General features: G+C 40.8%; 1 protein-coding gene and 1 long non-coding RNA gene across 3 annotated transcripts in view; one reads left to right on the forward strand and one right to left on the reverse strand.

Moving 5' to 3' along the window:
• LOC118386051 (uncharacterized) overlaps window positions 1-13,072 on the reverse strand; it is a 77,808-nt gene extending 64,736 nt beyond the window's left edge. Inside the window, exons 1-4 of the long non-coding RNA XR_004826147.2 lie at window positions 12,949-13,072; window positions 12,461-12,626; window positions 3,649-3,792; window positions 2,657-2,785 (exon numbers count right to left, since the gene is read on the reverse strand). This is a non-coding gene — a long non-coding RNA (uncharacterized LOC118386051). The remainder of the gene's footprint in view (window positions 1-2,656; window positions 2,786-3,648; window positions 3,793-12,460; window positions 12,627-12,948) is intronic.
• Window positions 1,878-15,863, forward strand: sp9 (sp9 transcription factor). 2 transcript variants are annotated; one of them, XM_035773434.2, is made up of 2 exons: window positions 1,878-1,940; window positions 13,958-15,863. In XM_035773434.2, the coding sequence occupies exon 2, from the start codon at window positions 13,991-13,993 to the stop codon at window positions 15,248-15,250; it is 1,260 nt and encodes a 419-aa protein (XP_035629327.2). In that variant the 5' UTR covers window positions 1,878-1,940; window positions 13,958-13,990; the 3' UTR covers window positions 15,251-15,863. The 2 variants fall into 2 exon arrangements, with proteins under 2 accessions (XP_035629327.2, XP_035629326.2); XM_035773433.2 differs by lacking the exon at window positions 1,878-1,940 and adding an exon at window positions 13,242-13,380.
• The last annotated feature ends 979 nt before the right edge of the window (window positions 15,864-16,842 follow it).

Consider the following 16,842-nt stretch of genomic DNA (forward strand, 5'->3'; position numbering starts at 1 on the left):
GTATGGAACAGTTATCACACCGCTGTATGGAACAGTTATCACACCGCTGTATGGAACAGTTATCACACCGCTGTATGGAACAGTTATCACACCGCTGTATGGAACAGTTATCACACTGTTTGTCCTCTACATGGCTATTCTTTTTTTCCTGTGATTAAGAAGCCTGTCAGGAAGGGATTAGTTTTCTCTCCTCAAATATACAGAAGCACGTCAAATTGCACCCTCCTTTCCTTGTAAACAAACCATTGAAATATACTGTACAGTATCCAGTGGAGGTTACGGGATGACTTCCACGAAAGGGTATGTTGGGTATGGAAGGATATCGTTTCCTTAGACAATTGGTCTGAGAGGAGGTTGTCTGCTTTTGTTGATGCAATGGAGGACCACACATTGTAGGACCAACCACAACTAAGCTTTAGCAATAATTGACCCCATAGGAGCAAGTAATGCAAGGTGAGATGTACCTACAGAGGATATGTTGTAACCGTCAATTTTGTCAACTGTCTCTGTGAAACCGCTGTTCTTGTGAGGTTGCACTGTTTATAACAGGTATTATGTTAACTTACATGTACTATATTGACGTTATATCACTACTAAAATGTGTGATATTCAGTTTAAAGATACAGGTAGGCTTCCTGTGATGCTGTGCTGTCCCCTGTCTGTGGTTGCTTCAGGGAGAAGCAGCCATGTTAATATTGGTCTTGTTCACTGGTTCCAGTCTAGGGGCCAATAGAGCATTGCAACTTCAAGCCATATCTCACAAGACACCGTTTAGAAAACATGCTTCCATTTTGCTGTGCGACTCAGGTGTTTTAAAAAGCTATTTAACTTTATGTCATCCGTTAGACCTTCCCAGAGGCTTATATCTGTCAACCATATGCCATGGCTGTCTCAGTCACCAAATCTCAACCCAATTGAACATTTATAGGAGATTCTGGAGTGGTGCCTGAGATAGCATTTTTCCACCACCATCAACAAAACACCAAGTGATCTAATTTCTTGTAGAAGAATGGTGTCGCTTCCCTCCAATAGAGTTCCAGACACTTGTATAATCTATGCACTGAAACTGTTCTGGCTCATGGTGGCCCAATGCCCTATGAAGACACTTTAAGTGGGTGTTTCCTTTATTTTGGCAGTTACCTGTATTTTCAAGATGTTGTTATATGTTTTGCGTTAATTGATATGTGCTTACAGTTGAAGTCGGAAGTTTACATACACCTTAGCCAAATACATTTAAACTCAGTTTTTCACAATAAACAATATCTTAAAGGGGAGGCTGAACCTTCTGATTTAGTCTCGGTTTCAATTCGCCTCATTAGGAAATGCGACTGAGAATGAGATTTGGGTTTTGGAGGCGTGCTTTGATGTGGGTGTCTGTTGCGTGTGTGTTCGAACATGGGAAGCATTTGTACTTTCACTCTGCCAAAACAGTTACCGTCACTCACCCTTCTATGTAACTTGAAACAGTCTAACCAGGTCTTGTGTGTGGAAGTATCCTAGACTTCTTTTGCCAATTAGCTTCAGCTGGCTGGTGTGCGACCGTGGCAAAGTTTGTTTGGCTTTGGATAGCCTATCTGTGGGGGTAGTTAGGGACCGTCAATAAATGACATGATGTAAATGGGACAATACTTTCATGTTGCACACCGTTTAGTTGTTTAGATGTTTTCAATATTTGTATATGCATTTCTACAGTTTATAATTGATTTGAGGCTTTTAAGTCATTGAAATTTGGAGCTATTGAAATGTTAAAATATTGTCCCATATACATTGTGTAATTTACTGATGGTGCCTAACTAGCCCCATAGGGATATCGAATGTCAAACCAAATTGACCATGGGCATTAAGATCGGGTTGCATGCAGCTGCGGTCTGAATGGATGATTGCTTGGGTGTTGCCAGTTGTGGGCAGGATTGAAATAAATCCAGAGGAAAACTGTTAAGGTACATTTAATTCCATCACATACTATTTTTTCCTAATTATCTCGCAAATCTTCATTTTGGACCAGACTGACTTTATGACCAAAATGATCCTATTTACACTTTGTAGTCAATTTTGACACTAGAATAAAAATGTTTCTGACTCATATCGATGCCACAAAAGGAGAAGTTGCTTATTACGTTCAGTTTCTCTTTAATCGTACTGTATTTTTGCCATGCAGGCTACTTACCCTTTGTTGTGCCCAACCATAATCAAACGGTGTCATTTTGGGATCAGGTTACAATAATCTGTGGTTACAGGAAGCCGCTAAAGACTTCCCCCTGAGTCTAGTTGTATTTCCCAACCTCAGAGTAGTGTGCAGTGAGTCTACCAAACCAGGCACAGGCCCTTTCATTAACTTTTCTCTGATTCCAATTCAGAGAGAAACTCCCAATAGGAATGTGAGTTTTGGGTCTGGCTTCATCTACTCTATTCCTGAATATTGTGTTGATCTTGGAACCCAGCAGACAGAACCATATAGGCCTCAGTAAAAAGCTCTGCCAACTGCTTTCAACAAGATTCTACAGCGAAGTATGAAGTCCATTTTCCAGTAATTGTTCTCTTTACTAGCTCATTCTGGGCGGTGCGTGTACATTGGGACACATTTCTAAACAGATGAAAAGCCTGTCGTTTTAGACAGTGATATGCAGTGCGCTATAGCCTGGCAGGTGGGACTCACGTGTCGTGTGGAATATGCCATCGCCGGCACTGATGTGGGACAGGAAGGCATTGCCCAGGCCCTGGCCAGCGTGAGCTCCCTTCACCAGTCCTGCTATGCCCACCATGTTCAGGAAGGCCGGTCACCTTGCTGCAGAACAGGTAGTAGGGGTTAGGGTAGTATATAACCAACAAAATACAGAAAAGTACAATGTTTGGGAGGTGAAAGTGTTCCTCTGGTTTTTACGTATGAATCAATACTGCCAGAGGAGATTGCCAGTGATCAGACTTTCTTGTTTTCAATGGAAAATATATATACGTCTTCAAAATCATGTCTGGGGCATTAGCGACCTATCGCTGAATAATTGGTAGCCCTAGGAGCCCATGGTCCTATCAGCCCTCCCACTTAACGCAGATAAAGGAGAAATAGAAACCAAGCAGCAGCCTGTACACCAACACCGGCCCTACACCTTAATCACCCTCCTACTGACAACAGAGGTATGTGCCATACCTTGATTCATCATCAGGCTCCTACACTCTGGAATATGTGGTTGGAGACACAAGAGCTGTGACTAAAGGGTGATAGGGTTTATGTCATATTAGTCCTAGCAGAGTCATAATGCGTATGTTTTTGCATTGCTCAATGCTGAACATGTTACACAGTCTCTTTCGCAACACCACCAACCCCAGAGAGACAGAGAGACATTCGTTCCCTGCTGTGATTTATGACCCTCTCTCACATCAACCCAATAGGATGGTCTAACCTCGCTCATAATGACATACGATAGCCAGCCACTGACACTTAAATGTTATGGCCTCTTACTTGAAAGACAAACATAACATGAAAACCTGCAGTTATCCCTTATATGTATTGTAAAGGACTGGCAACTCAATGTCAACAAAATGTGTGTGTCTTTCATGTTGCAGTAGTGTACATTTGCGGTGGCCTATACATATTTGCCAGAGAGCCCAAGTCTGAAGTGTGAATAATACGTGAACAGTGAGACCCCATACCTGACAGGCTTGTGGAATTGGCACAGGAAATCATAGCGTTCATCTGGAATGGGCACTCGGCTTTCATTTGGGTCAATGGTGCAGAAGGGGAAATTCTCAGTTGCAGCTTGACTCTTTGTCAGTACGTTGAAAAAGGTTGACTTCCTAGAAAGAAAAACAGCAGAGAGGTCAACACATCCCAGAAACTGTTTGTGGATCCTGATGGCTTGAGGGTATGATGTTGGTTTATTCAAAGACCTCAGCAAAGCCTGCAAGGCAGGAGGAACATTTCATCTCCACTATGGGAAAGAGGTCAATCGAATATATTGAACATTTGAGCTTCCAAATCATAAATGTCCTGATTGTAAAACATTAAGCCCATTTACAAGGTCAGATAATCCCATAATAGATCAATTGTGGTTGGAATCCAGGAGAAAATGACGTTTTTGATAGATATGAGCTGTTGAACGGGATCAGCCAAAACATAGCCCATGTCGTGCTCACTGAGAGATTTCTGTTCCACAGCACAAGCACCTCAAGAGTGCTTCAGGTTGCACTGACTACCCAATGAATGCAAGTGTAATAACGGCAAAGGCAGTTAAATATAATCCTGCACAGTTTTATCTTGGTCCCCTCACCTGATGCTCTCCGCATTTCAATGATTGGTTGGTTTAGACTCCAAAATCTACAAGACTCGAATTGCCTGGAGATTGCTGTGATGAAGCATGGATTCCTCACACGTCGCAGGATTGCTCCATCGGTTATCGTAGATATTTCAAGGATGTTTGAGATCATCCTCAGAAATATACAATCTGCCTATGATTTACAATGGCATATGAGGATATTAAGCGGAGCGCTTCCCCATGTCCCCAGACAAAAAGGGTATTGTATATAGTCAAAGAATATTTCTATGACTTGACCTTAATGTTAATGAAGACCAGTGTTATTCTGCCTACAGTGGTGGACAAAAACATGTCGCTTCAATCATCTCTCATGTTTGTATTCATCAGCTCATCCCAGAGCAGGAGGCCAGTTGAACAGCAACGCTTGCCGGGTGGGGAGCAGGGTGAGGACAGGGGTCATTGTGAAGCCCCAGGCTTGCTAATGTTTCATACGGGAGAGAATATTCCCAGTGGACACACATGCTATCATCTCTATCCCTGTACAGTGGAAATGTCAGGAAAAAGGCAAATGTCATAGTGAGTGAGATGTTGCTGCTTGGCAGGCTTCAGGATTTGACAGCATGGTATCCTTTGTTTTATGTTTTTATCTGGGTAGAATCTTGTAATACCCACTCATCAATCAAAAGCCTTTTGTGGCTGTTTATTCTGATCTATTAGACTTAAGAGTCGGTTGAGATTCTGAATTATTAAATTAAATTTGGCAAATGTAATCCCAGACATTACTGGTGCAGGGTTTGCGACCTTTGGGTTCACATGCACTGTACAGTGAAAGGTATACATACTACTGCGTCCACAGTAATGAGAGCCTTATGGCATGTGGCCTGAAATGAACTAGTCCAGAGGCTCTCAAAGTGGGGTCCGTACGCGTAGGTACTGCAGGGGGTCTGCGGACAGATCTCAAAATATATATATATATTTTAAAGTGGATTATTATTTATTTATATTTTATTTTAATTATTTTACTAAAAACAGCAGATGAAACACATTTTTTTGCCAAGGGATCCGTGGAATAAGTTTAGAGGTGTCACGTTCTGACCTTATTTCCTTTGTTTTGTATTTATTTAGTTTGGTCAGGGCGTGAGTTGGGTGGGCAGTCTATGTTTGTTTTTCTATGATTTGGGTATTTCTATGTTTCGGCCTAGTATGGTTCTCAATCAGAGGCAGGTGTCATTAGTTGTCTCTGATTGAGAATCATACTTAGGTAGCCGGGGTTGCACTGTTTGTTTGTGGGTGATTGTCTATGTTGATGGCTTGTTTCAGCGCAGCTCACATTAGCTTCACGGTTGTTATTTTGTTTACTGTTTTTGTATAGTGTTTCAGTATTCCTTTCTTTAATTAAACATTCAACATGAACACATATCACGCTGCATATTGGTCCTCCGATTCCTTCTCGCCTCTCCTTTTCAGATGAAGAGGAGGACGACCGTGACAAGAGGGTGTAATACAATACAATGTAATTTTATTCACCTACAATTTATGTTCTTAAAGGGCCAGTTTAGTCAAAAACTAGATTGTGAAGTGTTTTATATATATTTCCACATTATGAGGTTGAAAGAATACTGTGAAATTGTGAAAATTATCATAATGACCTTTCAATTTAAGAGCTGTTTTAAAATAGCCTGAAATTTCTGCCTGTTTTGGTAGGATGGAATTTTGGCCAGCCTGGTGTCATCACCAGGTGGTAAAACAGTTAATAGACCAATAAGAAAGAGAGTTCCAAACCTCTCTGCAAATAAAAGCTAATTTTGAGTTTTCTGAAGTCGGATGTTTACATACACTTAGGTTGGAGTCATTAAAACTTGTTTTTCAACCACTCCACAAATTTCTTGTTAACAAACTATAGTTTTGGCAAGTCGGTTAGGACATCTACTTTGTGCATGACACAAGACATTTTTCCAACGTTTGTTTACAGACAGATTATTTCACTTGTAATTCACTGTATCACAATTCCAGAAGTTGACTGTGCCTATAAACAGCTTGGAATATTCCAGAAGATGATGTCATGGCTTTAGAAGCTTCTGATAGGCTAATTGACATCATTTGAGTCAATTGGAGGTGTACCTGTGGATATATTTCAAGGCCTACCTTCAAACTCAGTGCCTCTTTGCTTGAATCATGGGAAAATCTAAATAAATCAGCCAAGACCTCCACAAGTCTGGTTCATCCATGGGAGCAATTTCCAAATGACTGAAGGTACCACGTTCATCTGTACAAACAATAGTACGCAAGTATAAACACCATGGGACTACGCAGCCGTCATACAGCTCAGGAAGGAGACGCATTCTGTCTCCTAGAGATGAACGTACTTTGATGTGAAAAGTACAAATCAATCCCGGAAAAACAGCAAAAGACCTTGTGAAAATTCTGGAGGAAACAGGTACAAAAGTATCTATATCCACAGTAAAACAAGTCCTATATCGACATTACCTGAAAGGCTACTCAGCAAGGAAGAAGCCACTGCTCCAAAACCACCATAAAAAATCCAGTCTGGGTTGCAACTGCACATGGAGACAAAGATCGTACTTCTTGGAGAAATGTCCTCTGGTCTGATGAAACAAAAATAGAACTGATTGGTCATAATGACCATCGTTATGTTTGGAGGAAAAAGGGGGAGGCTTGTATGCCGAAGAACACCATCCTAACCGTGAAGCACAGGGGTGGCAGCATCAAGTTGTGAGGGTGCTTTGCTGCAGGAGGGACTGGTGCACTTCACAAAATAGATTGCATCATGAGGCAGGAATATTACGTGGATATATTGAAGACATCAGTCAGGAAGTTAGAGTTTGCTTGCAAATGAGTCTTTCAAATGGACAACGACCCCAAGCATACTTCCAAAGCTGTTGCAAAATGGCTTCAGGACAACAAAGTCAAGGTAATGGAGTGGCCATCACAAAGCCCTGACCTCAATACTATAGAAAATGTGTGGGAAGAACTGAAAAAGCTTGTGCGAGCAAGGCCTATAAACCTGACTCAGTTACACCAGCTCTGTCAGGAGGAATGGACCAAAATTCACCCAATTTATTGTGGGAAGCTTGTAGAAGGCTACCTGAAATGTTTGACCCAAGTTAAACAACTTAAAGCCAATGCTACCAAATACTAATTGAGTGTATGCAAACTTCTGACCCACTGGAAATGTGATGAAAGATATAAAAACTGAAAGAAATCATTCTCTCTACTATTATTCTGACATTTCACATTCTTAAAATAAAGTGGTGATCCTAACTGACCTAACAGGGAATTTTTACAAGGATTAAATGTCAGGAATTGTGAAAAACCGAGTTTAAATGTACTTTGCTAAGGTGCATTTAAACTTCCGACTTCAACTGTAGGTTGAAGACGACAAAGGTTAAAACAACGAGATTCTAAAATCCCATAACTCTTTGCAACAATAGGACCAGCTATGCTAGTTAGCAACGGCACCGGTAATTAGTAATGGTCCTTGTAGTTGGCAGCGGTGCTGCTCCCAGGTTTTTACCAAGACTCAGACCACTCACAGACAGTCCTGGAAACACGTTTGCTTGAAAAATTGCTCTTTGGTAAGAAGCTATTTTAGTGCATTTTTTAAATCCATTTTAATTTAAAACAATCACAGTAAGGTACTTAATAGTTACCCAGAAATGACTTGATTTTGAGATAAAAACGGCTGCATTGGAACATTAACTATGGGCAACATGGGCCTGGGAGGCTCACAGGGATATTGGCATTCATAGTACTCCACCAATTATTTTTTTGAAATGTAACTCCCCCATACATGCACAGTAATTTAAGCTTTAAAACTGTCTCTCTGCCTCATGTAAGACTGTGTAGAATTACAGCATATGTGTTGAATTGCAGAGTACTATAGCTTTGAACCTGCAACAACAACAAAAACTCTCTGCCACTGACAAAATATCTCCAATTCCAGGCCTTTAAAATGTTCCTTCCCAGGACCTAAGCCTGGGTTTGTCCAGCCCTGCACTGCCAAAGTCTTAGTAAAAGTCCTTGTATGCTATTTTTTTATCTCACTCAAGTTGTGTTCTGATTATGAGGGGGACCCTGAAGAATTTGCTATGACAAAATGGGTTCCCGGACCCAAAAAGTTTGAGAACCCCCTAGTCCAGTGGTTCCTAACCAGGGGTAGTAGGATCACTGGGGGTACTTGACATATCCACAGGGGGTTACTTGAGAAGACTCATGAGACCATTGGCCTACTGGTAAAATACACATGAGGGGGCACTTCAGGGGTACTCTGGGCAGAGAAACATTTAGCTGGTGGTACAGTAACAGAGAAAGGAACCACTGCCCTAGTCAATGAATGAACAGAATAGCTTTACACTGGCTCATGCAGACCATATAATGAATGAAGTACTTAAAAATGCATAGTCCATGTTTGCTAAGCAGTAAAAATGTATATTTTGAGTTTACATTTAAAGACTATAGACATACCCTACATTGGGCAATCCAACGATTCCTATTTTTATAGAGGTCCCAAACAGTCCAATCAGTGGTGATGGCTGCTGTCAATCATCTCCCTTCTGCTAACAAAAAGAACATGTCCATTGAGAGTGAAAGCTCATAGTATTATGTAATCTAGGGTACACATTCAGCTTTGGCCTGAGCTACTGTAGTATACATAAAACACACCTTCTTGGGAGCCATGTCCTTTTCTTCAGTTTGCGCTGGCTACTAAAACTGCGCTTAAAGAATAGTGAAAAAACATAAATGCACGACTTAGAGACAATAAGCTGATAGGTGTCTAGCTAACACCACGCTGATGTCGACCGCACTAACGCCCTGCTCTCAAAATAGGACATGATTCTGCTCTAAATAAAAGATGACACCGGTAGCTTGCTAGCTGACCAATGTTTCTACATTTAGACACACACTTGTTAATATTAGGCCTAGTATGCCTACTCTACTTGAGCTGAACTTAATTGTGTCATAGAAAATGTACTGGCGCATGTACATTGGAACACGTAAATACTTTTCATACCTGCCTGACTGTGTTGTCTGGCACAATGCATTTGACTTGCACCACATGCACTTACAACTGATTTAAAACGTACAACACACCACAATAGGTTACTACAGGAGTTATTACAGGAGACTACCCAAGAGTCAAGCCTATAACCAAAATGACAGTCTCTAACACAGAATATTACAGTGGCAGGGTGTGCTGGTTAGGCTGTACCTCATAACAGGGAGGGTTAAATCAATGCAAGTAAGCAGCTGGGAGATGACTACTCCTTTACCAATGTGAATCTTCTATGCTATTCCTTGCCTGAGCGCTGGTTTCCCCCTAAGGGTTATCCCCCTCCCCGATATTTTTTTCATCTTCTTCTGAACACGAATATGATTGTATATCAATCTGCCTGTTAAGCAACATTGCATAGTGAATTTCAGTCTTTCCCACATATTCTTTAAAAAAAAGCTTCCCTTGACAATCAGAAATGTACAAACATCGGATGGAAAAATGTGAAAGGTACAGCAATAATTACCATGCAAGGGCGGGGACGAGAAATAGGTTGAATACTGTACATTCGAAATTAATGGAGAACCATATGACATGCAGGTCTTTGCATATGCAAATAGCCTACTCACTTCGACGATCTGGGGCGTTAGTCTACAAATCATATAAAAGGAGATAGGCCTACTGTGCATCTTGATATAGATTTTACAAGATAAAAATAACACGGGTTTATGAGAAAATAACGTTTTCTAGATAAAAATGAAGTAGGCTACCACCAGTATGACCCAAAACACCACCATCTTTATCTGCTTGTAGGCTACTTATAAAATAAATTAAAATCCCTTTTTAAATTAATAAAATAACTTTCATACACCTGTTTTACGATAATTATATAAACGATCATGTAAAACTACTTCGAATTGAAGCAAGGCATCATTGACCCTAAACTGTTTCATCCCTCGGCCAGAAACAGCTGTAGGCCTGTGGATTTCAAACAATTCCGACCATGAGATTACACCGATTAGTTAATTGTCCACAAATAAACTTCCCTCAAAGCCTAAAGAAATTAATCCGTGCAGGAACTGACCAGAAATATTGCTCTAATCCAGCATCCTGCATCGTTTAACGAGCCTCTAATAATATAGATTTGAGGCAATCAAATGCCTTTTGTACCAATAATGTCAATGAATAGGTCTGGATTAATCATGTATCTTTTGTTGTTGAACGCCTTGATCGATGCAGCGTCACTTAGCCTCACCACAATAGATGCACACCGTTTTGTTCTACCAAATAAATCATTTTCATTGTTTAAGGTGCATTGATCAATCTAATGACTTGTAATAGGCTCCTAATTGCCACAGAAAAGTGCTTTCGGATGGAGTCCTGCATGCGAGATTCAATTTCAAATTCTCACTTGAATGACACTGTTCAAATATTTTTCAGGACAAGATTTCGTCAAGGATGCTGGCATTCGGTACCAACCGTTACGCACATTGACAGGCTATCGCATCTTTATTATGGTAGGCCTACATGAAATTGTATGAAATTCCAAACTCAAGTACATGTGCAACGCCATTCAAAATTAGTAAATAGTCTTAACACGGTTTCAAAATGAGTATTGGCACTCATGTGATCAAACATTTTGGCAACAGCTGTCATAATCGTTGTTTTAGTGCTCTTGTGTCCCTATCTGCCTACACCGCTAAAGTTTGTTGTTTGTTCGTTATACATTACCTTACGACTTCATAATATAAGTGTTTCAATAATCAGTTAGATGTTGAATAATGTGGGATTAATCACTCTAATTAAAAGCCAGTACTCCATCGAAGGCATTATCTTCCCCTCGCTCGGTGATAAATGATTCCTCTTTTATTTACAGATAAAAATAGAAATCCAGTATAAAGATCTCGATGACACCAGAATGTGATTATATACAGAACATCAACAACAGATAATCAACAATAATGACACGGGCCTTATTTTAACAAAAAGTGCATGACACCAGACAAAACATCTCGAACTGTAATTACAAAAATGCCCAAAACGGTAAGAGAAATGAATTCTTACATGCTCAGACACATCTTATCAGACACTCACGCTGTTCGAGCTACTTTGGCATTACAATCAAATTTGTTTATGCAGAATCGACATTTGATAGTGCTAATAGCACTCCACTCAAATTGCCATGATTGCAAAAAAAGAAATGAAGCAATTTTCTTGGCTCCGTTCGATGGATTTGATGAAATTGTTTTATATTCGCCTCTCTAAAGGTGGGGATTTAAAGCAGAGAGAGCCTTTGAACAAATTGCGCTTGCCTGACTGGCAGCATTCAAGCGCTATAATGGAGCATTATTTGCCCGTTTTGAATACTGTAATGCACAGCTTTCAGTGAAGCCTTTCTCTGGAAAATTGCTTTAACTTTTAAAGGGATGATGATTCACACCAAAGCAGGCCATTGTTACATTATGTCATTACCCCCTAAATGTTTAACAAGCTGTGAAACACGTTGACATATATTGCATTGTGATCTTTTAAAAAATGTATCTAGAGAAAGAAATTTGGCGAAAAAAAGGTAACGTTGATGAGCTCCCCAATGGGTTTTCTATGATTCAATTGTATCTCCAAACGTTATATTCAGTTAGCCTAAATATTTAGTGTGCAATGCTCTATGGTTTCATTGTGCCATATGAAATCAGCCTGTGTCTGTTGAATGAAATCCATTCGCCAGGCTAACATGAGGGGAACAACATCTCCTGTGATTATTATGAGAACGTCTGCAATATTTTTTTCAAAAAATTGTATTTTAGTACAGTTTACAGGCTGTAACTCTTCAGAACACCGACCACTCATCAAGTTAATTGTCACTTTTTTAATTGACCAAAAATCCCCCCGCACACACTCAACATACACGCGTAAATTGGCACAGACAGGCAGGCAAGACTGGCGCTTCACACACACACACACACACACACACACACACACACACACACACACACACACACACACACACACACACACACACACACACACACACACACACACACACACACACACACACACACACACACACACACACACACACACACACACACACACACACACAGTTTACAAACAAGTCCACGATGCTCTCTTTAACGCACACCTGGCAACATCGCTTGAGCCGATGGAAACATTAAGATAATTCACCGGTTGAATGACATACCTTGTATTGCAAGCGTCTTCACTTCAGTCAGCCATTATTCAATGACAATGGGTCAGCTTACTGTATTTTCTGGCCTCCTGGTGAGAGTACGGGAACTTCTGCTTAAATTCATGTCCATGGACGCTGTGAGCAAGCACATGCCCTGCAAATGAAGACGTTTCCATTCCTGAAAGTGCATGACAGCTTTAGTTTTGACAAATATGAAGGCACCGCAATTCTTATAGGCCTAGGTCATTTTTTTCAATAATCACCAATCCCCGTATGTCATGTCATGAAACATAAAACATTTTTGGGACTCCACGAAGGATAAATGCCAGTGGCAGCTATAGCCTACATCAGAACAGTATCCCTCACAATAATATGCAATTAGAGAAATCCGTTTCAATAAGAAGCTGCAGTTGAAATAAAACAAGACAATTTGTCAGAAAGCCTTAGGAAATGCAACAGAGTGCGTCACCTAACTAAAATATATAATATCAAATGCTTACCTCTTTCAGAGGACTGGTTTACACCAAAATGAGCTCGATTCTACAATGAAAGGACACATTGAGCCTTGATGAGAGAATACATAAAATGTATAAAAACACCACATCGTGTCTTGCTTGACAGTCAGAGTCGCACAATAGTTATTGATTGACGTGAATCTTTTAGCGTTTCTGTCCTTCGTCGAATCTCTCATTGGCTGACATCGCCCCCTTGCCAATAATCCAGCACTTAGATTGGCTGCTTGCTTTTGCCAGCTGTACTTCAAAGAACGCGCTCTCTACAACTAGGTAGTGTAGGAGCTCCGAGCCAAGAGAGAAATCGTGTGACTACGAAAAAGCACAGTGCCTGAGTCGAATTGGAAAAGTACACTATTGCAGAATTGTGACCAATTCAACATAGCAAAGGCCCTGGATATGGCTACGTCTATACTTGGGGTAAGGCGACAAAATATTAGTTTTCAATTCAATGCGTAAAACATGCGTGAAAGTAGGCTTTATACTTTGTCGCTTTCTAAGAAGTTTGTGGTCAATGTTGTTTAATACTTCAACTTTGTTGGTCATAGGTATTGAAACTGCTTGTTTATATGTTGAACATCGTGACTCTTATCGGTTTATAGACCACTTTCCTCAATCAAAAGAATTGTAGCTTTTGCCAACTTTCAATAATAGGCTATACCCAACATTGTGAGCAAACTTTCGAGACACGCAGTCAACTGAGTGACATTAATGTATATCATCGATGATTGTGGCTGTTTATTTGGTTCAGTGGATATTTGGGTCACATTTTGATACACTCTTTATGAATAAACATTTTCAGTAAATTACATTTTTTATCCATTATTACGGTAAATAATTTTGGAGCCTGCAATAATTGCTATCCAAACAAGATTGACAACGGGACGGTTGGTGATCACGTAGGCAGACGCAAAGTATACTTCTAGCAAATACATGTAGGCTCTATTATTTTCATTGCTTGCAATGTTCTAAAGTACAGATATTCATCTCTTTACAGGAAGAACCACGATTTGGAACTACCCCTCTAGCTATGCTGGCTGCTACTTGTAACAAAATTGGCAATACCAGTCCCCTTACCACTCTACCTGATTCCAGTGCTTTTTCAAAAGGCGGATTTCATCCTTGGAAAAGAACCTCCTCTAGTTGCAACTTGGGATCCAGTCTCCCTGGATTCACTGTAGCAACAAGCCGCGGATCGACCGGACTAACATCAACTACTGGCACAGGCAACAGCGCGTTCTGCTTAGCCTCCACCTCCCCGACCTCCTCTGCTTTTTCCACAGAGTACAGCAGTCTGTTTTCCAACTCTGCGAGCATTTCGTCCCAAGAGTCTGGGCAATCCGCCTTCATCTCCAAAGTCCACACATCAGCAGAAACCCTGTATCCGAGGGTAGGGATGGCACATCCTTATGAGTCGTGGTACAAGTCTGGTTTCCATTCAACCATCTCGGGCGATGTTACGAACGGAGCGTCCGCGTGGTGGGACGTTCACACCAACCCTGGCTCATGGCTCGAGGTCCAGAACCCTGCAAGCTCACTGCAGACCTCCCTGCATTCCGGGACCCCCCAAGCCATACACTCTCAGCTCAGTGGCTATAACCCTGACTTCTCCACTTTGACACACTCGGCATTCAGCTCAACCGGTATAAGTCCCACGGCATCTCATCTCCTATCAACTGGCCAACACCTGTTAACACAAGAGGGATTCAAAACAGTCATTCCATCATACACGGACGCCTCTGCCGCCAACGCTATGATTTCAGGTTCCAGTTCTGGTTCCTCAAGGTCATCCAGGAGGTACTCCGGCAGAGCCACATGCGACTGTCCGAACTGTCAGGAGGCTGAGCGGCTCGGGCCTGCAGGGGCCAGCCTACGGAGGAAAGGACTTCACAGTTGTCACATTCCTGGCTGCGGTAAGGTGTATGGCAAAACCTCTCACCTTAAAGCCCATTTGAGATGGCATACTGGCGAGCGGCCCTTTGTCTGCAATTGGCTTTTTTGTGGCAAAAGGTTTACAAGATCAGATGAACTTCAGAGACACCTCCGTACCCACACCGGTGAGAAAAGGTTTGCTTGCCCAGTCTGCAACAAGCGCTTTATGAGGAGCGACCATTTGAGCAAGCACATTAAAACCCACACTGCCGGTGGTGGAGAAGGTAAAAAGGGAAGCGACAGTGACACCGACACCAGTAACCTGGAGACCCCCAGGTCCGAGTCCCCAGAACTCATTTTAGACGGGGTAAACCCCAGAATCACGATCAAGGACCCATCTCCTCATGACGAGCCCTGAAGGCTGTTATTTGAATGACTTCGAAACCAACTTTATAAAGCAAATGACCAGTAGGCATCAAGACTGGCACATGTAATAAAACACGGGCCTAAGGTTTGAGAGACAGTATCGGAGGAAACAATTATTTTAGGCAAAGCATTTGAAAACTAAAAATAATTAGACCTTACCACCATATTGATTGAATGTTCAACTCGTTATTAACCATCAAACGAAAAGCAGAATTATTCTATAGGCTATTGTAAGAAAATGACTATAAAGCTGTCAACTTAAAAAATGAGCTGGAGGACATTTTAAACGGATCAGTGCGTAAAAGGGGTAAGTTAACCGAAATGAACTTGGTTGGCCCATGTGAGTCGCCATCATCTTGTACATATTGGCAACAAACAATGTGTTCTTTTCATGTAAATGTTAATTATGATTGTTTTATTCGTGTTTGGGATCCTGAAATTCAGGGAGTTTACTTTTAACGCACTTTGTGGATATGTATGTACACAGCTTTTTAAATTCAGTTAACCATTTCATTTCTTTGCTAAAAATATATAAATGTTTACTTGTATAAAATCACACGTACAAGCCTTTCATTTTGTCATAATTAAAATGATGTCAAATCTGAGGCAGTAGTCATGTGATGGGAATGTTTTACTATCTGGTGTCCCATATTTGTTTTCATTATTCCAAATGAAAATAAATTATGAAAAAAGGTAATTGATTTGATCGTAAATAAATACGATTGCCAAACGTAAAATGTAGATAAGCAAGAGTGTTCATTACATCAAATCAATCATACATTGCTGATATAGGCAATCACACATAGACTTGCATTCTCCCTGAGGTATAAATCAATAGGCATAGTAAATGGCCGGAAAATACATTTCATGCCCAAATGAAAATCGTGTTAAATGGTATTAATTATGACTTGGAGCACATCGCAGCCCCCATGTGTCTTGTATTTGCGATTAGGGATTCGTGTCTTATCAAATATCTAATTAATCTCCGAGACAATCATTTGTTCAGCTTTACTTTATCTGGGGGCTTCCGAGGGGGTTTTGATGACAAAAGGACTCCTGAATATTTATTTTAATTGTCCAAATTAACTGCTTTAATTTGCATGTCAAACGGAAAGATTGCAGTCCAATAATAAGGACACAACATCTCTAAGCTTTCCTAGAAACTATACACTTGATTTGATGTTATGGGAACTGTTTATAAAAAATGTAAAAAGGAAATACGGGGTAAAAAGCCATATGCAAATGTTGAATTTGAAATGCTCTTGTCGCGGCGCAGTCAAATGGTCCCTGCGTGTTATTTGAATATCAGTGGCCCCGTACTGAAAGGGTTCAAGGATGCTCTCTGAATTCTTTGTGCTTACCCAGTGCAGCGTCCGATCTCAAAGAAAAACCCGGGGAATAATTACAGCGTGAGCCCAGGCCTGGGAATACATTAGGGAGAGGCATCTCATCCAGACTACCTCTTCATGAAGAGGAAGTTCAATTGACCAGAAGGCAATGGAGGGAAATTATTTTCATTTCCTTTTGTGTGGCTGGGTTTAAAAGAGAGAGATCAGGAAAATAACGACCGAAAATAACATTTAC

The sequence above is a fragment of the Oncorhynchus keta genome, chromosome 7, assembly GCF_023373465.1.
Source record: "Oncorhynchus keta strain PuntledgeMale-10-30-2019 chromosome 7, Oket_V2, whole genome shotgun sequence".
Taxonomy (NCBI): Eukaryota; Metazoa; Chordata; class Actinopteri; order Salmoniformes; family Salmonidae; genus Oncorhynchus; species Oncorhynchus keta.